General features: G+C 34.7%; 1 protein-coding gene and 1 non-coding gene across 3 annotated transcripts; both read right to left on the reverse strand.

The window, feature by feature from the left end:
- Positions 1-3483: 3483 nt before the first annotated feature.
- On the reverse strand, positions 3484-13940 carry LOC130814736 (probable methyltransferase PMT19). Of its 2 annotated transcripts, none has more exons than XM_057680922.1 (6): positions 12989-13790; positions 12200-12320; positions 11520-11817; positions 4484-4873; positions 4140-4217; positions 3484-3958 (listed from the first exon to the last, which is right to left on the reverse strand). In XM_057680922.1, the coding sequence occupies exons 1-6, from the start codon at positions 13685-13687 to the stop codon at positions 3751-3753; spliced, it is 1794 nt and encodes a 597-aa protein (XP_057536905.1). In that variant the 5' UTR covers positions 13688-13790; the 3' UTR covers positions 3484-3750. The 2 variants fall into 2 exon arrangements, with proteins under 2 accessions (XP_057536905.1, XP_057536898.1); XM_057680915.1 differs by having other exon boundaries at positions 3489-3958; positions 12110-12320; positions 12989-13940.
- Positions 13941-20341: 6401 nt separating this feature from the next.
- On the reverse strand, positions 20342-20448 carry LOC130801510 (small nucleolar RNA R71). The gene has a single exon (XR_009039631.1). It is a non-coding gene; the product is annotated as a small nucleolar RNA R71 (small nucleolar RNA).

The raw sequence follows: 20448 nt of genomic DNA on the forward strand, positions 1-20448 counted from the left end.
TTTTAAGATGCAAATTCAAAGGAATAGAGGAAGTAATGTTTTTGTTAACAATAATAAACAAGCAAGTTTGAACAAACTTTTTGATTTGTTTAACATAAAATTGGCCTTTGTTTGTAATCTTACTTCTACTTTTTTTTTTAAATTATGAGAAAGACGAAAGAATTATGCAAACAAAAATTTTTGACATTAAAGAGCATAACTTTATCAATACATTCATTAAATCTGATTTGAACTCAATTGAACTTGACACATATTAAAAGTTAAATAAAATCAGCTTGAATGGGCAATAAAAGAACAGGCAATAAAAAATCTTGATGGTTAAAGTGTATAGTATACAAATTCTTCCGTCATTAAAAAGATTTGTAAGGAAAACTTATTTACCTCCCATCTTCTTCCTTCTATTCCCCTTTTTCCTTTCCTTTTATTCCTAAAAACGCTAACCAAAGTTGAGGAGGAACATAGTTAAAGTGGAAGGGGATGTCTCATAATTCAACTTTTTTCCAAAATATAATATATACATGATAACATTTTCGAAAATTTTTTTTGTTAATAATTAATTTAGTGACAAATTAAACGTTTTAACTGAAAGCTTAAGAATTCAAACTTTTAACTCTGCCTACTTTTCAACACAAATTTAAAGTATACATCTTTGCACCCTATAATTTATTAACCAAGTTGATCCAAACACACCTTTACCCCATGTTTCATCTTTAATTCTTCACAATCATGAACACCATTAAAACTTTGACCTGGCTCAATGAAACATTTCCTCTTACAGGGGAAAATGCATTTGTATATGAAAGTGCAAGTCAAACAAATATTGTGGATAAACCATTAAGGATGACCCACAAAGCTTTTGAAGTCTAATAATAGCAAGAAATGATAGTGATATAATAGATTATCCAAAGTGATATACTTTGTAATTGTGGGTACCTCTTATTATGTCAACTATGTCCAAATAAGTTATGCCATCATTATTCCATAACAACAGCCGCTAACCCCCTTAGTGATTCAATGCTTCAACCACTAATCTCTGCACCATCAACGATCAATATACATAGTTTATCACATTAACACTATGTTTAAATAGCAAATTAAAAGAGAAAAGAAAGAAAGGATAGAAAGAAGAGGGGTAGAGAGAGAGTGCACCTTATTTGTTTAGAAGGAAAAGAAAGGAAAAAGAAAGGAAATTGACATTTTCCCTCCAAATCTTTAAACTTTGGGAAATATTATATTCTTAACATAATTTATTCATGTTTTCACTCCAATTCTCTCCTCAGACTTTTTGTTATCCAAAAAAAGAATCTTCCATCCTTCCAAATTTCTCTCCGTCTTTTCCCTCCATTTCTTTATACTATTATAAGAGAAATCACGTAATATGCTTACTTGATATGAGACATTTACTTTTTTTTTCCTATCTATGAAGAAAATTAATGATCCTACTTCAAATGCTTTAATTACTAATCTTTGCAATATAAATTACGAATGAATTGAGCTCAATGCCATAAATTGCCAAGTACTAAAATCATTACAAAGAGTGCTCGAATGAGAAGAACAAGGCTCGGATATGGTTCTTGCTCGAACGTGCAACAAGCATTGTGCGAGGAAGCTTCTTGGTGTGCTTGGACAACAAGATGCCCACGTGGGCTTGCGGGTGCAACATAGATAGACAAAAGTTAGGGTGTTGAATTGCTCAGTCTAGCAATCAACCCAAGCATGATGAGTCTTTGAAGTGTAGCAATTTTACCACACGAGCAAGGTTTAACATTATGCAAAAATTTGTGCTTGGTTGAATTGAAAGTGTATTTAGTCGTAAATGTGTTTGTGTATGATTACATATAAAAAATACAAACATTTCTGACTAAGGTGGTATCATTTGATATCCATTAAATCTTATCTTTTACTTTTCTATTTCTTTATTTTTTTGTTCATAATTTTTGTAAAAAATTTCTAACTTAATTATTAAATAATTTCACAACAACTCCATATCAGACATTTTATTTTTTTGGATTCCATTATTTATACATTTGGAAACAATATAATTAAATATCATGCATATTATCCACACTAATTCAAATGCTTCAACCACTAATCTTTGCAACCATGAACGATAACTATTTAGGGCACAACATGAAATCAAGAGTCCACCGTGCACACTACGAAGATCAGGATGCCTATTGGCTATTGGGACCCTGCAAACAATATTTAAGGCACAGACTTGTTCATTAAAAGCCTTATTTCAAATCTATGCAAGTCTGCATGCATCAGCATCACAAGGGCTCGACAATTTACTTCGACCATATCAAAAGATAAAGTATGTTAGATATCATATTATTGATTACGTTTGGAATATTTTATTTATTATGTTTTTATAATTTTTCATGAAAATACATAAGTGAAAATATATCAATGTGAAATTTTAATAGATACCTCTTAATGTATAGTTTTAATTTAAATTTTAAAAATTTTTCATAATGTATATTTATAGACATCAAAGTTTGAATTATACATGAAATTTGTGCTACAAAGTCAAATGTAACCAACATCTGAAGCAGATTGAGTACAAAAAAGATCATTTTCAAAAAACGTATTTTAGATTATAACTTTATATTTAAGAATTAGCCACTAAAATAAGTATTTCAGATTAAGTGTATGACTTCTTTGGTCTTGGTGTTTTTGCACCATTCCTGGGTTGATGGTCTTGATGTGTATAATGGCTTGCCCACTATTCTTTAAAGGGCACCTTACATCTTTTGTTTCCTCAATGGCATTTTTCCTACATCGTTTTTATGCCGGAAAGGTGCATTAGATGTCCCTTTAAATGCTGTTAGTCTCTTCTTAGGGACTTCTACTATTTATAACATTTCCCAATTTTTTTAAAAAAATTATTTACTATATTCACAAGAAATGATGTTGAAAATACACTAATTGAGGTATACTAAAATGTCCACCTGAAAAATCTTAAACCCCTATCCTAAATGTCTACTTAAGGTATATTAAATGCCTACTTGAGGTATCCTAAATGTCTACTTAAGGTACACTAAATGCCTACTTGACATAATGCGAACCCCTGCCTGACGTATCTTAAATGTCTACTTAAATTATCCTAAAATCCCATCGATTAAGCGTGTAGTACTTACTCTACATTTACCTTTTTTTTAAAAAAAAATGATTAGTCCACACAATTAGAAATGGTCTCTAAAAAGATAATCTCTCACAAGAATTAGTTTCTCCAAAATAAGATTGATAATATTTCTTTTTAATTATCTTGCTAACACCATTATATTTTAATCCTTTATCTCCCGTTTTAAATTTACTTTTACTTACCTTCATTTGCGTAGTATGACTTTTATTTCTTCAATATATATTCACTCTTAATACCAGTATTTTCAGATAGAGTTTCCCAATATTTTATCTTTTGATAAAAGAAATAATTGTAAAATAATAAAAAAAAAAATTAAAAAAAAAAAATAAAAATCAATCCCCTTATGTAAGGATAAAAGTTCATTTACCGTCACAAAGCTGTTGAATGCTTCGGATTTACGTAAATTCACTTTCATCCCGTTTGGGTCCCAAATTTGCTATAACAAATCTAAATCATTTGTTTATTTTGCCAGTGAATATAATACAGCACAAATTCTAGATCACTAGTTTGTATGGTTAAATACAGTTTGGCCATAATGTTATTAAAAAGAAAATAATTTAATGTTACAAATATATTACAATAACTAAAAAGCATATAATATTATATCATGATGTAGTGTGAGAGTTGTCAACAAAGAGCACTTTCTCAGTGTCCAGAGGTCCACGCTCAGTATGGGATAGTTTGGGTTGCCATCCCAAATTTCCCATCAAATCTTTAAGTTTAACAAGGATATCTACATTGTCCCTCACAATAACAGCACCATCTGGTCGAACAATTCTATACATCTCGATCAGTATATCAACAATTTCACACCTGATCAATTCCACGCAGACAGACCATTACTTTATATTTTACATCGAATTCACAAAAGAAAATAAAAAGCCGCGCAATAGAATCATTGAAATAGATTGAATCAACAAGTCATGCAACAGTTATACGCTATCAACATCAATCAAATTTTGCAGCCAACAAACAGAAGAGTTTAGACACTCACTTGTTCATGTACATACTGAAAATCCCATGTGCATGTATCAGATCGTATGTCCGGGGATATGTTGAGAAAGCCTCACACCTGTGAAAATTATGTATAATATAAGCTTTACATGAGATTCACAGTAGAAAAGTACTACACACTCAAGAAATGAATGTAATCTCGATTTTCAACTATAACTGAGATGATGTATCTAAACTATGTATATTTACATAAGGGAAAAGATGATGAATTCCAATTTCCATTCTCTGTTTCAAACACAAACAAAGAAAAGTGAATGGTGCAAATTTACCATAAAGTTAACCGTCTAAATTTCAAATTGTTAGCATAAAGACTATTCATCTTACCAGTTCATGTACGTGCCTATCATTCCGCGCTCATAGATGATCCCAAGGGTGCTATTCATGGAATCATAAGGGACCACATTCATGACCCACACAGGGTACGGAGATAGTGCAGCAGCAAACCCTCCAAAATAAGCATTCATATCCATGATATTCCGATATCCACCATGGAAGAGAGAAACAAGAACTTTTCCATAATGCTGAACTCTTCTTTTCCATAAGCGATTGTCTTCATTGAAGGTCCTTGAAGTAACTCCCTTAATGCTTGAACTAGTTACTCTAGGTGGTACGACATTTAACCTTTTAGGCCATTTTTCAAGGGTTCCTCCAGCAGTGTGTTTGATGTTTGTAACATCAGGAAGTGGAGTTATGCATGGCTCCATCTTTCTATACCTGATACAAAAATTGCAAAATGTTAAGATTTGTACTCTTCAACATGGACACTTGAGGTCCGGGGAAGGCAGAATGGAGAAATAGAGGTTATTGCAAATTTAATAATTCTGTTTCTCACAGAAAAGTGAAGCATAAAATAAGAACAGAAGAAGATGTAGAAGGGGCAATTGTAAATAATGTGCATCGTTCGCCAATTACTCACAATCGTGGAATTACATATATATAACATTATACTGTTATCGTGGAGTCCTAAAGCGCAAGGTCAGCTTAGAGGTTGATATGAATTAAAAGCCCTTCTCTTGCCTTTCAGGTTAGAGAGTCAAAAAGAGTTAAAGGAATTTTCTACACAAAATTATAAATAGCCTATCTATATCATCAAGGTACATATTTCTGTTCGGCTTCAATCAAGTCTCAAGTGTGAGGTTAACAAAATAAAGGAAAATTTTGCAAATATAGCAGCTCTCAAAAGGATGTGTAACTGAATCAGTGATGACAGCAACAGATAGATCATAAAGACAAGTACCATAAGGTAAATGCCTCTGTAAGATACTCTTTATACCAAAGGCCTCAATGACTTCTAGAAACACCGTAGTAAGAAGACAAAAATTCAGTACCAAAAGGGGCAAAAAAAATAGGAAAAAGAAAGAGCAAGTGTCAACTACTTGTGTGTCTTAAGAGAGCCATGAACAAGTCGCCTTTCTAGACAGCACAATGTAACTACTAAAATTTGGAAATCAAATTATTAAAATGCATCATGAATGGAAAATTATAGGCAACAGGAAGAAAAAAGAACAAGAAAAGAAGGAAAGAAGATAAAAAGTGTGAGAGATAAGACAAAGACTACACTGCCTTTATAAGTTCTAATCCATATTTCCCCCTTGTATATTACATAGCCCCAAAACCGCTAAGCACCTACAACAAGGTACATAAATGCCTATGTCATACCACAGACACCCTAAACCAGATTTATGTTTTTTTCATTTTTTATTTTGAAAATTGGAAATATTATTGATAAAACACTGAAACTTGGGGGACCCAAAACCGCCAACACAAAAACCCCGGGAAGGGAAAATGCCATTAGGAGAGGGGACCAAGTGACAGACCACTCAAAGAAAGCATAGGAGTGGATTATGCAATACAGCACCAAGTAATCTAGGAAAAATGAAATTAAAAGACACCTTACACACCACATATTTCTAAATCACCTTACCACCACTGCAAGATTACACACACCAGCGACTGCATACACATATAGCATAACATGTTGGTTCAAGATGCATTCAGCAATAACTTAATGTGAGAAACCCCAAATTTGCATCCATACATTCACATATCACCATTGATCAACAGCGCACAACCAGCTGTATAATGACAAAAACCGTTGGGCATTAGCATTCACTTCAGTCAGAGTGTAGCAGCAGCATGTCAATACATAATCTGAAGTTTCCAGCATCATCAGCAGCAGTGTGAAGGCCCTTCTGTCAGTCTCCAGTCAGATCAGTACCGTAACTTCAAACAGAAGCCCTGGATTTTCAAACAAACTGTACCTCCAAACAGCAGATTATAATCGCATTCAGACCATCTGTACATCAGTCCATACCCACACTTCAGAGTGTGCACACTCCTTACTGTTTTATTCCTCATGAATCAATCAATTCAGATGTGTTCTGAAAAAAATTCAGGAATACACACAGCTACTGTGTCAGTGAATTGCACATCACACGACTTCAATCTGCTACAGGTATCTTCCTTAACCACCACAAAAAATCATCATCACACAGCAAGTAGAATGGGCAGGAACCTCCAATATCTGGTTGTTATAGGTTGATTTCATCCTCAACCACTATTATGCTTGATAGTGTACCCCGGAGGCCCAGACAGATATTGAAGATGCTGACACAGTGGCTAGGTTTTCAATTTGTACTCTTTGGATTAAACTGTTGCAGCTACAATAGCAATGCACCAGCTTCGACTCTCAAGAAAACAGCAGTGTCCTTCCTGAAAAACAATCAGGGCATACTTTTGCTTCATGTCCCAGTAGCTTTAACTACAACAAAAAAAATATCACCTACTCTTTTGGGTGTAAACACATGGCACCACATTCAATTTGCTTTAAGGCCTCTGAAAGAAGGTTTAAGGATATCAGAAACAGAAAAAAATGTAGTAGAATAATGCCACTTTTGTTCGGATAAAGGCTGATCAGTTCTAAACATCAAACGTGCAAAATTGCCCCAAACTTTCAGACCAGCACAATTTTCATACATATCAGTTATATTGATGTGAAAACATTCTGCAGTACAGAGGAAGTTATCTTTTACCACAAGTAACACCATAATTCTTCCATTGCGCAGCTTCAAACAGTAGTTTGCCAATCAAACACTTTCACCCCAGTACCCAAAACTTCAAATCTCCTGTGTAAAGCATAGGTTGATCCACAGAAGCAAAGCATAGATCAGTGTATGATTGCAACTGAATTATGCAAAAGATATGGTAAGTTAATTCTTTTTGCCCTAACACCTCCTCTGCCCATGTCCCACCCTGAGTTTGATGAGGTTTAGTATTTTATGAAGGTTTGATGTACAATTTTCGAATTTAATCTTATTTCTTTCATACCAACAAACTCCAGATTACACAAAATAGAATCATGTTCCACAGTTTCACTTTCTTTTCCTTTTCAAAAGAATTTTCCAATCTCAGATAAAACTCCTACAATGATTTTGTAGTACACCATTTATTCCCCACCAATCTAGGATTCCCATCCAAATGGACCATGTGAAATTACATGTAAATAAAAGATGTTCATTTGTTTCCATTTCCGAACCGCAGAACAGGAAAAGTGCTTGTGTTTGATCGATGATTCCTTTCCCATATAAAGTCACCTGTTTTCAGTTTCTCTAAACATGCTAGCCATAGAGTCAATTGGGCTCTCGGGGCAATATTCTTCCATATAATATCGGTCACAGATTTTGGAAGGATTAGTTCAACTGATTCATAACACTTTAGGCTCATGGATGAAAAATTACCATCTCCTGACCATTTCCATATAACTCTATGATCTCTATCCCTTTTTCCTCTGTCTGGTATGTCATTTTCAATACATGCTATTAGATCTTGTAAGTAACCTTCCTCCCATTCATATAATCTTCTTCTCCACAAAAGCTTCCAATTCCATGACCCATGACGCCATTCACACATCTAGTTAATACATAGTTCCCTCTGTAATGAAATGGAGAACAGTCTAGGGAATACGCTTTTCAGTGGACTAGGGTAACACCAAGGATCGTCCTAGAATAGGATGGAGTCACCAATTCCACACTATTCTGCATACCACTTTCCACCAGGTCTCTAATTATTCTGACCTATTGTCTTTCCTCAACATTTGTACATGCCCTCTTTTACATTGAAAAAGCCTTTGAGGATGCTTAAGTTCCTTTGATTCTGTACACCCGGCATTATGATTTTCTTCCAAAGTGATCCATCATCATTTGAATATCTCCACCACCATTTAAAAAGCAAGTCAGATTTTTACACATGATATAATTACAAAGACTAAGGGAAAGAAGCCATATAGGGAACGCCCAAAGCATAATGCACTACAATGAGACTAATTTTCTAATACAAAAACAACGTCAGAGCCTTAATCTCAAAAGATTGGTGTCGGCTACATAAATCAATATATCAGTTTCAATAGTCGTTCACATGGAAACTTTTTCTCCATTTATTTGATTTTCTACAACCTCAATCTATAAGTTTTGATCCTTTATATTACTTTTCACCCCTATCCTAGAAGTCATATTTGGTCGTCCCTGACTCCCTGCCCTCTTTTCAAGTCTCCCGAGCTCGAACTTCCTATCTTCTTACGGATTCGCTAATAACCCATGATTGCACATGACTAAAATATCTTTTTTCATTTTTTTCTAGTTATTTTCAACTCCTAAACCACTGCTTATTTCTTCATTTCGAATTTTATCCAAGATATACCAATTCATCCGTCAAAGAATTTGCATTTCCGCTACTGTCATCTTCCTATTATGATCCTTTCTAAAAAGTCTAACGTTCTGATCCATATATTTAAACTGGTGTAATGGTCGTTTGATAGAACTTCCCCTTTAGTTTTAAGGGTACACCTCGATCACAAAATATTCTAGTAGCCACTCTCCATCATAGACACCCACACTTAATTCTGTAGGTTACATCTTATAAATATCCCCACAACACTCAAAGATGGACTCAAGGTGTTTAAAACATCCACTTAGAGAAATTTCATTCTCTTTTAGCTTTATAGTGTTTCTCGTTATCTCATTTATACAAAAGTTACACTTCATGCATACAGTCTCACTCCGCCTTAATTTGAACCCTCTAGACTCCTAGACTTGTCACTATCGTTCTAACTTAGCATTTACCATCTTCCTTGGTCTCATCTATCAAAACAATATCATCCGCAAACATGTACCAAGGAACGTCTCCTTAGATAGTCAAGTGATATCATCTTAAGACCACTGCAAAAACAAAGGGCTTAGGGTCGAGCCTTGATGAAGGTCAATTGCGATCGGAAAAAAATTTGTTGTCCCTCCCAATCATAGTATATGAATGCGGTAACGCTCGCACTCGCGGTAACGGAGTAGTGATGCGATAACGGGAATAATGCGGTTATCGTAGCATCTAAATTTCGGTCAAAACCATAAGATATCCGTTGATACGACCTAAAATGCAATTTTTTACACCTTTACAATGCAGGAAATATCGGTTTGTTTATTTTTACTACGTGGCCGATGCAATATGATGCGACCTTGTTTTTACTCTATGCTCCCAATGTCCTAACATTCATCTTCAGTTCTCGATACATATCTTGCACTATATCAATATATTTCTTGGAAGTACCCTTCTTTGTCATTGTTTACCAAAGTAATATTTTTTGGTACCTTGATGTATGCTTTTTCCAAGTCAATAAAAACCATATGCAAGTCTCTTTTTCTATCCCTATAATACTCCATCGTTTATCTCATAACATGAATTGCTCCCATTGTAGATATTCGTGGCATATTCATAAATCAAAATTGGTTCTTTGATATGCTAGTATATTTCCTCATATGCATATCTATTAATCTGTCCCATAACTTCATATTAGGGCTCGTGAATTTTGTTTCTTTATATTTGGAGCAATCTTGGACATCTTCCTAATTTTCAAATAAATTTTACATGATAGATTACTTTGAGACGTATAAAGGAGTGAGGGCCATATATCATCGAAGCATCCATGATAACGATAAGGGGCAAGTGTATACACTTATATGGACAACAAAATTATAGAAACACTTTCAGGAGCTACATCATTATCCACATCTGCAGCATTCGGATATACATAATTCTTGTCTTAGAGCATGAAAAAGTTTTTACGTAGTTGCATTATGACGAACCCCAAAGGCAGGTTCTCAAAATTGTTCCAGAATTCAACACTACTCTATGAATAATATACAAGTCCAAACTATACATAGAAAATTCTGGCATAATCCTGAACTTTCTGTCATGAAAGGAGAGGTACTCACACTCAAGAACGTTTATTCTAGAAGGAAAAAGAGGGAAATCTAGACTCTAAATTTAGTTATGTAATTTGTAAGTAGCTGTCAGGAAAAGAATATTTCATTTAGTTATGCTATCAGTTGCTTAGTTGTAGGAAGTTTGTTACAAGAGTAGATGAAACTCTTGCTATATAAGCAGCTAGGAGTGTAATGGTTTACTATGCTTGTAGTACAATATAAAGTGTGGTGTACACTTGGAGTTACTGAGTCAATCTAAGAACTCAGGGGGGGAATCTGCTCTTGCTTACCTAATACAAGTATTCCAATTCCTACGTTCTTTTCTGATTCCTTAGTTCTTCTGCATTTCTCATTTACTCATTCTTTTCCGTAATGATTATCCTTTTGCTAAACTATTGCAGTTCCACCATAACACTTTCATAAAACAGCAACTGAAGTTCCAGCTTACAGATTAAAGATATACTAAACCTAGCAATATTTTTGCAGCGAGCTATTAATAACATTGATGGTCGTTCAATGTGTATCACCAACCCCTGCCAAGTATCAGCCAAACCGAGCACTTTGGGACAAGACAGGAGTCTGGGATAACCTTAACATACCCTTGTGCACGTTTTGACAAGGGCACATAAATCATGTATACCAAATACCACACCTGAATCTTTACCAACAGTGTAGTCTAAAGCATCAATTTGTCTAGGTTCTAGGTTTTCTGCATAGATAATATAGACCAGCAAGACAAGCCAAGTGAAAGTTGATTACACCACTAGATCTTTCTCTCCTTTCCTTCAACGAATTAAAACTTACAACAAACACAACATGGAATAATGTGTAGAACTGGTAAATTAGAGCAGATTTTGTACTCCTGAAGCATATTTACTTTCTGGTAACATGCCCAAATCTTAGTATATCTCTCATTTCTCGCATGTTGCTTGCATTTTGTCAAGTAGTTTCATCCCAATATATAGAATTTTGGGAGTAGGAGAGGAGATTATAACTGAACAATTGCTTCCTAATAAGAGAGCTCTGTCTACATCTTCTAATGCATTCTAATATCCAGTCAAAAACCAAGTAAAAAGAACAAGCTACTAAAGCTGGCGAGACGAACTTACCAAGCATAGTCGGGTTCATTGTCCTTGCAAAAATATAGAGATTTCCAAGTCTTTAAATTTTGTCTACAATGAATATGATTAGTTGGCTTCTGCCACACTGCAATTGGTCCCTTCTCTGCAATCTTTTTCCAGCACATTCTCCTTGCAAGGTCTTCCAAAGTCATTTGCTCATTTTCCAAGTCCTCAGGTGTTCTCTCCCAGCTTTTGTAGCTAATCCGCCAACCAATGGGTGGGCCCGATAATACCCAATAACCACCAGGCCGCAGAACACGATCAATTTCCAACAAATATAATCCATCTAGCAGGAGATGTTATCAAAAGTCAGATAGTAGGATGAGAATATGAGAACTGCAAATGGAGATAAAGAAACTAGGTCAAGCTTACATGCTTAGCATTTGCTGAAATTATTCTATACTAAATTCACCATTATCAATGCAGTTAAATCCAAAGAAGAAAATTAACAAGGGATTAGTTAAATTCATTTTGATTCCATGAAATTCAATTTTAATCAGAAAGTACAAGTTCTTCCACAAGAGTGCTTAGATGTAGAATGATTAATCAACCAAACAAAACACTTGACAATTGAGTACCATGATGAGCCCATTTCACAAGACATCTAGAACAATGAGCTAGGTCAAAAGACCTTGATGGATAAGGCAATCTGTAGGTACTAAGAATACCAAGCATAGCGGGAAGTCCTCTTTCTAATGCAAACTGCACTTGAGCTTCATGTATATCCATTGGTGCTACCGACATTGTTATGATTTTGTAATCCAACAAAGCCGCCCCAAAACTAGCAACCTGAAAACAGCCACTATTAATATAAGTCTAAAGTCTTTAATAGTTCCTACATGCTTTGAATCAGAAAAAGCTTGTTAGCACATTGATCATTTTCTCCACTGCTATAGTCGATACCACCACTCTTCAGCTAGTCATTTGCTAAGATTTATCATGAATAATTAAGTTGGAATTTTTAGCTCTTTTATTAAGTGAAGTTGTTGATGATATTTTCTGTGTATATATGACTCCCAAACCTTGCTTAAGGAGCCTAACAAGTTATTCAATGCATTGGAATACTAAAATGTTGTTATTGTACTTAGAATTTTCCTCAACCACCAATGCTTAAACTAGAATCTTAAATGAAATTCAAATCCCTTATTTATTTTACTTCATTCCAAAAAATAAACAATGAATTTCTCATGACTGAATCCCCAAGAAATACTTATTTGAACTAATGTAAGCAACCATATTAACCAAAAACAAATAACCCCATCACTCAAACAAGTAAATAAAACCAAACAACACTGAATTACATCTAAAACTTCCTCCATTTTGTTTTGTTTGAACAAAATTCAAATAGAATTACAAAAAAAAACAAAAATTGTGATGTTGATGGAAGTACAAATTAAACCCCTCAATGAATTCCATGAATCTAAAACTCAAACATAACAAACAAAATTTAAACTTACCCCACACCCAATGTCGAGAGCAGTTCGAATACGCCCAGATTTCAGAGGCAAAACTTTATTAATGAACTTTAAATAAGCCTGAACTCCCTTAGGAAAAGAAGTCCCACCTCCGGGAAATATCAAGTAATCACCTTCCAACCGAACCCAATTCTGAGATTTCTTAACAACAGTAAGCTTTTTCGACGGTACATTATGATACCAAGCCATATCCCTACTCTTGGGCCATGGAAACGGGTTTCGGTATCGCTTTGGTTGAGGAACCAAACACCGAAGTTTCTCATTATCACTTAGAGGACAATGTCTTTCTCTATGGAAGAATCTCTCCTTTGAAATGTACTTGACCCTGTTAATATCTTGACATGGGCAATAGTTAGTGAAGTTCTTGGGGCAAAATTCGATGGATTCGTGATGGGTTCTGTGCACGATTATGGATTTAGAAGAATGATGATGGGTTGAAAAGTCGAGGTTTTGAGAATCAATGGGTTCTGTTTTTGCGTCCTTTGAAATACGTTGAGTTGAAGTACAATTGGGTGTGGTATTGGTTGTTGTTGAGGTGGAGACGGTGGTGGAGGTGATGGCAATGGTGGAGAAGGAGCCAAAAAGGTAGAAAAGAGGGAGGAGAAGAACAATTAGAGTGATGTTGATGATGGGGTTATGGATGATTGGAGATATTTTGGAAGGTGTGATTTGAAAAGCCATTGTGTAATTGTATTGGTATCTTCAGAGTGTTATCTGTGGAGTATGTTTATGTATCTCAGCCATTATGTTTCTGCAAAGTGTTGTGCCCTCAAAGATGGAGTCATAATTCATTGTACACATCTACTCTTCCCATTTCAATTCAAATGTTTCATTTGCTTTTGATTTAATATTAATTGATCACTTTTAATTTATATTTTATTTTTAATTTATGTATTAAAATATAGTTTAATAAAAAAAATTTTCATTTATCTCAACATAAGGTTTATTAAATTCTAGTTTTTATAATTTTTATTATGCAGAATTATCACTAATAAATATTAAATTAGTATATTGGTAAATGTGCAAAAAGCAAATGAGATATTTGAAATAAAACAGAGAGTGTACTTAATAAATATATGCAAATTGCAATACCAAACTCTATCCACCATTTGATTATATTGGTATTAAAATGGTGATAATAAAAATGCTTTTTAGTGTATGTTTTTATGAATGTATAATGTTACTAATTACATTTTAATCATATAAATTTTGTGTTCATAATTTTGCATCATTACATAATATCACATGGAACATGTGATAATAAGTTTGAATGAATGTTTAAATAAATGAAATAAAACAAGTGTGATAGTTGAATTTGTCAATTAAATTTTTGACTAAAATTACAACTAATTTTTTATGATCATTCACACTATTTAATAGTGGAAGCCAAACATGTGGTACATAGTGGAAGGAATATAAGATGAAGAATGAAAACCTAGATCAAATGAGATGAGATTAATTAGAGGAGGATGGGGAATAAGGATGAGGGAAACTATGCGAAGTGACTAAGTGAGTAATGATGAATATTTGTTTTGAAAATATATGTGTGAGAAATTTTAGATGTTAACCCTATATTTTAGGCTATTTTATGTGGTAATTATTTTAGATTTTTTTATTAAAATGGTGACCCTAAGCTTTACATAAATAGTATTTCGTAAGTTTTTGTAATAAAAACGCTTAATTGATTGTTAGTCGTGCCTACTCAAATAATCTTTTGTAGTATTTTTGTTTATTCATCATCTAAGTAATTTTTTCCCCAAATCAATTGGGTTTTCTTCTCAAAAATTAGAGCTTAGGGCTTTATTCAAATGCAGCTCAATTCCAATTAAATTTAGAAAATTTCAATTTTCAAATGAGGTGTAGTTGATCAGATTTTTTTAGGGTCATTAGTTGAACAAATTTAGGGGAAATTGTGTGAAAATCATTCCATTGGTTTCACACAAATTCGGGCATAACTTTGATTTTTGAATTGTTAATTACAATCATTTAGGTCTTCTTCAATTGTCAGTTGTGCGCGTTCTTCGTCAATTCTTCATTTTGTTTCTTTTAATTAGTTTTGGTTAGTTCATAAGTTAATTGCTTGTTGAGTTTTGTAATTTTATGTGAAGTAGAATGTCTAAACTTTGTTTAAAGTTTAGGAAAATTCTATATGGCAGCAATGACGTTTGGCGAAATGCGAGTGGTAGTATTCTTTTTTTTTTTTTATGATTTTTCAATATGTGATTTTTCAATATGGTAGCAATAAGGTTTCAAGTTTATTATAACCTTAGCAAATTCCATTTAGAGCTTGAATAATCCGTTAACTTTTATTATTTTTCAGATTATTTCTTTCTTTTTTGGTTTTTGTCATTTAAATTTTTTTCTATGAAAATAAAAACCTCCCAAACCACAAACCTCACTCAAAATACCACTCAAAATTCACACATCTACCACCATCACTATCATCTTAACCTCACAAAAAAAGTCGATAGATTTTGCCTTCATATGTACCGAATTTAAGACTTTGTATAATTAAATTGTGGATTTTTAACCACCAAGCTAAAGTGTTATAAACGATAATTTTTACTTGGTTTACTAGTTATTGAATTATAAATGCACAATTATCAAACAAAAAGCGAATAACATTGAGCTATTGGTGTGTAACATTTTTTGATATTATAAATTTTCTATTTATTAATCTACATTTTATAACTAGGGATTAGGGATGGTCATGGGGCGGGTCTGGCCAGACCCGGACCCGGACCCGGACCCTTTTTTTTTTTGGATCCAGACCCGGATCCGAACCCTAAGGGTCCAAAATTTTCAGACCCGGACCCGGACCCTACGGGTCTGACAGGGTCTAGGGTCCTTAATGGGTCTTATACAAAGCCTCTTTGATTTGTCAAAATTGAACCTTTTTCGAGTTTTTTTGTATTTTTGTAAGCAACTTATTATCGTATTACTAATACTTGTTCGAGTCCATGAAATTCAAATACAAAATATATCGTATTACAAAATAATTAGATTATATCCCGTCAACAAAATTGTTTGAAAAGTTTACCATATCTTGAACATTTCTAAACAAGAAGGATATGAAAATAGAGCAAAGCAGTCAGTGGAAGACCAACACTGTAATCTCAGTAAGAGGAGGCAACGCAAAGCTTATAAAAGTAAATAATTGAGAATGAGAATGGCCCACTCCCACGCCCATCCATTCATAATATCATAATTCAAAAATATAAAATTTAAAACTTAAAAGTTTAGGGTCCGGGTCTTCACCTTAGGACCCGGACCCGGACCCGTCAAAAAAAATTTGGATCCAGATCCGGACCCAGATCCGACGGGTCTCAAAAATTAAGACCCAGACCCTTATAAAAGGGGCGGGTCCGGGGCGAGTCCTACAGGGTCCTGGACCCATGACCATCCCTACTAGGGATCATAATTTATTTTTGCCCCGGGCCCCTGAAATCTTAGTGTCGACCCTGACCTTAACCCAACAACCACTACCATCAAAAATGCGTTAATGTTGATGGTTAACCAACCACCACCCTAGAAAATGGGTCGACCCACTTGGATAGAATCTTGAACTCATACACCTTATTCAGGCCAAAACCTAATCTCAATCCCAATCCCCAATGTTTATTTCTCTCCCTTCGATTAGACAACCAAGAGATTACATCACAGGCTTGAGACCTAGATTCATTAAGGAAGAATTCCTCACAAAAACTTGCTATTGGCTCTCATATCATTGGAAACGTGCTAGTCGATGATAGTACAAAATTCGAAGAAGGTTGTCTAATTGGACCAGATGTGGCCATAGTGCTAGGCTGTGTGATTGAGTCTGGCGTTAAGACTTTCTCGATGCACAATTATGCGTGGAGTTAGGATCAAGAAATACGCTTGCATCTCTAGCAACATCATCGGATGGCACTCGGCTATTGGATAGTGGGCTCGAGTGGAAAACATGACTACTCTTGGTAAAGATGTTCATGTTTGTCAAGTAAACCCACCACCATCGCGAATCGAATGGAGAGAAATAAACACTTAGGATTAGGATTAATTGGGTTTTGGCTTGAGTAAAGGGTATGAGTTTAAGAGAGTTTTTATTTTTATAAAAAATTAATCACAAAAATCAAAAAAGAAACGAATAATTCTGATTATTCAAGTTATAGACAGAATTTGCTATAGCTTTAATAATTATAAACTTAAAACCTTGTTTCTACCATGTGGAAAAATCATGAAAAAAGTGCTACCACTCGCGTTTCGCCAAACCTCGTTGCTACTGTATAGAATTTCCCTAAGTCATATTATATGGCAGTTAAAATGGATATTTCTAGATTCAGCTAATAACCATATTGTTTTTGGTGTACAAGCTGGAATTGAAGTTTCCTTAAATTTCCTATGGTCTGAGGTAATGAAGTCATTTGTTAAGTATTTCAACACCCATTGATGAGCATTCACAACCAATACAATTCTATGACAAAGGTAATGAAGTCATTTTCAACAAAGATGAATGTCATGTTAAAAACTTTAAATATGGTAACATCATCATTAAAGCTCTACAAAAAATAATGTTTATTCCTTGTATTCTAACCAAGTGCAAAAAACAAGTCTTAAGAGTCTCCAGGGGTTGAAAGTAGAATCTCAGTTGTGACACAGGAGGCTTAAACATGTAAACATGCACACTTTAAAGAAATTTGTCCTCAAAAGAACTAGTTTGAGAACTTCCTAGCATTAATATATCAACAGGATGAAGTAAGTAAAGCATACAAAATTGGTAAGCAAACAAGAAATTCATTCAAACCCAAAAGGTTGTAAGTTCTATTATAAATATTAAACTCTTACACATCGATCTTTTTGGTCCTATGCGTGTCAGGACGTCTAATGGTAAGCAATATATTTGATAAATCCTTAATTTTCCCTTGCCTTGTAGCTTACTATGGCTTGTTTACACTCGAATTTCATTCATATGTATGTCTTTTTGTTGGATTCACACCCTCTTCGAGGGTAGCATGTGTTTGCTCATGTCTTTCCAGGTTTCCACATATTTTCGAGCCAAAGCATGCTGCCGGTGGTTCCTAAACTAGGAAGACAGAAGGGTTTCAGGAAGAGAACGACCACCCATTCCTAATAGAGCAACCACTTGTTCTCTATTGTGCAAGATCAGAAAGTGGAACGATCACCCGTTCCCAAGGGAACGATCTCACTCGTTCCCTCAATCCTGAGCCACAAGTTGTAAAATGAAGATTAGATTGTGGAACGACCACCTGTTCCCAAGGGACACATTCCCTCAATCTGAGCCACAAGTTGTAGAATGAAGATCAGAAAGTGGAATGACCACTCGTTCCCTCAACCTTGAACAACAATTCGAAGGATGGAGATTAGAATGTTGAATGACCACTCGTTCCCTTAACTTCATCAGCGCCATGAAGCCAACATAGACCAGAAAGTGGAATAAACGATCGTTCTCATGGGAACAACCCGTTCGTTCCCTCTTCGAAGATTGGATTTTTGGCTTAACTGCTCTCTTGACGGCCCTTTTACGTCATTTTTGAAGGATTATTCCTCTGTTAGGAAGACCTAGGTTACCTCATCCTTGAGTTACATTATAAAGGGAAGAATTTGTAATATGAGAACACCTTACCTTTTACATTACCTTTCACTACTTGTTCTAGCTTATTTGGAAGAATCATCTTATGCTTTTTAGCTTCTTTCTTTATCTTTGTTCTTAAACCCTAGGTTTTTCTCTTCTACAATCAACATTAAAAATCACAAAAATACTGCAATCAAAGTTTATTTTAGTTATATAGTTGTTCGACCTACTGGTTTATTCCAAGTTAGGGCTTCTGTTCTTCATCAACCTCCACTATTAAATGTTTAAGCTTCAATATTTTTGTGGGTTTTTTTTATCTTTGTTCTCCAATTGTTCTCATCTTTTGTAGGTATCTTATAATACTTCTTAGTTATTATTGATAGTTTATTTTTGTTTTTATGCTTGTTTGTGGTTTTCACCATTGTTGCCCAATAGCTTTATTATTTGAATTCTTGTGTTTGTTGATCATTCAATATCTTATTATATTATTCATTATGATGTCTTTAAGTAATAGAATGAGTAGCGAGTAGTTTTTAGGGTTGGGGTTAACTTAACCCTTGTGCTGATTTGATGATGATGAAATTGTAGTTGATTTTGGGTTTATTAAAGGCTTAGATATGAGGTTATTCCACCCATTGGCTAAATATTGTTATAATTGCTTCCAATATACCAACGAGGGTTGGATTTTGAGTAATCTAATCTTTGATCAATGGATGGAATCGGGTGTGAGGGATCAATGAGGATTGAACCTTGCATCCACCCTCTCAACTAAGGGCTTTATCCTTCATCTACGAGAGTTGGGAAGGATAAGAAAGTAGCGAACGATTTATAGCCTAAGCCCTTCATCTTCACTCACGAGAGTGAGGATGGTGAAGAGCTTAGAGGCAATCCCAAGCTCGATCAAGGATCAGATTGCTCTTCGTAGTGCGATTCGCTACCCTTTAATGAAACTTAAGAAGCTAGCTAGTGTTTTGCCATCGAAAAGTCATCATGAATGAGTTAACCCTACCCTCTCTTTATCATGGATTGTTAACCCATTTTTTATTTTGCATATCTATTTGTTATTATTTTCAACAACTCCTTTTTATCCGACGAATACGTAAGTATATATATGCATAACCTTGTTTCTCTGTGAACATGATCACTTGGTTGGTGCAACGACCCGTGCACTTGCAATAACTCACATGTTGAGATAAATTTGTGTGAACATGTTTTTGGCGCCATTGTCGAGGAGCAAGGATACTTTTCATTTTTCTTTTGCAATTACTTTAGACTTGTTGTTAGTTTCTTCATTGTTATTCCCCCTCCCTTGGATTTTACGTTGTGTTTCTTTGATTTTTCTAGTTAACCTAGTGCAAAGGAGGAGAAAACAAAGTGATTTGGGAGCTGTGACAAGTCAAAAATCTATGCGGGAATATGCTCTTCCGGACATTACTTCACTTGGTTCTAGCATTGTATGGCCAACTATCACCGCCACACATTATAAGATCAAACCCTTATTTCTCAACTTCATTTCTCAAGATCAATTCTCAAGCACTGACTTGGAATGCCCTCTCACTCATCTTGAAGAGTTCATGGGGAAATGTGCTACCACAATGGATATTGGCATAACAGATGAACAACTAAGGATGATTTGCTTCCCTTACTCACTTCAAGGTGAAGCAAGGGATTGGTTAAGGGTCGAGGACAAAGGAAAGTATGCTACATGGGAAGCCTTGGTTCAAGACTTTACATTTCACTTCCTCCCACCGGCCAAGGTTGCAAAACTCCAAAATGCAATCCTTCAATTTCATCAAGAAGAGAGAAACACCTTATATGAGGCTTGGGTTCGATATAAAGAGTTACAAAGGAGGTGTCCACACCATGGATT

This window comes from Amaranthus tricolor, chromosome 1, assembly GCF_026212465.1.
Source record: "Amaranthus tricolor cultivar Red isolate AtriRed21 chromosome 1, ASM2621246v1, whole genome shotgun sequence".
Lineage (NCBI taxonomy): Eukaryota > Viridiplantae > Streptophyta > Magnoliopsida > Caryophyllales > Amaranthaceae > Amaranthus > Amaranthus tricolor.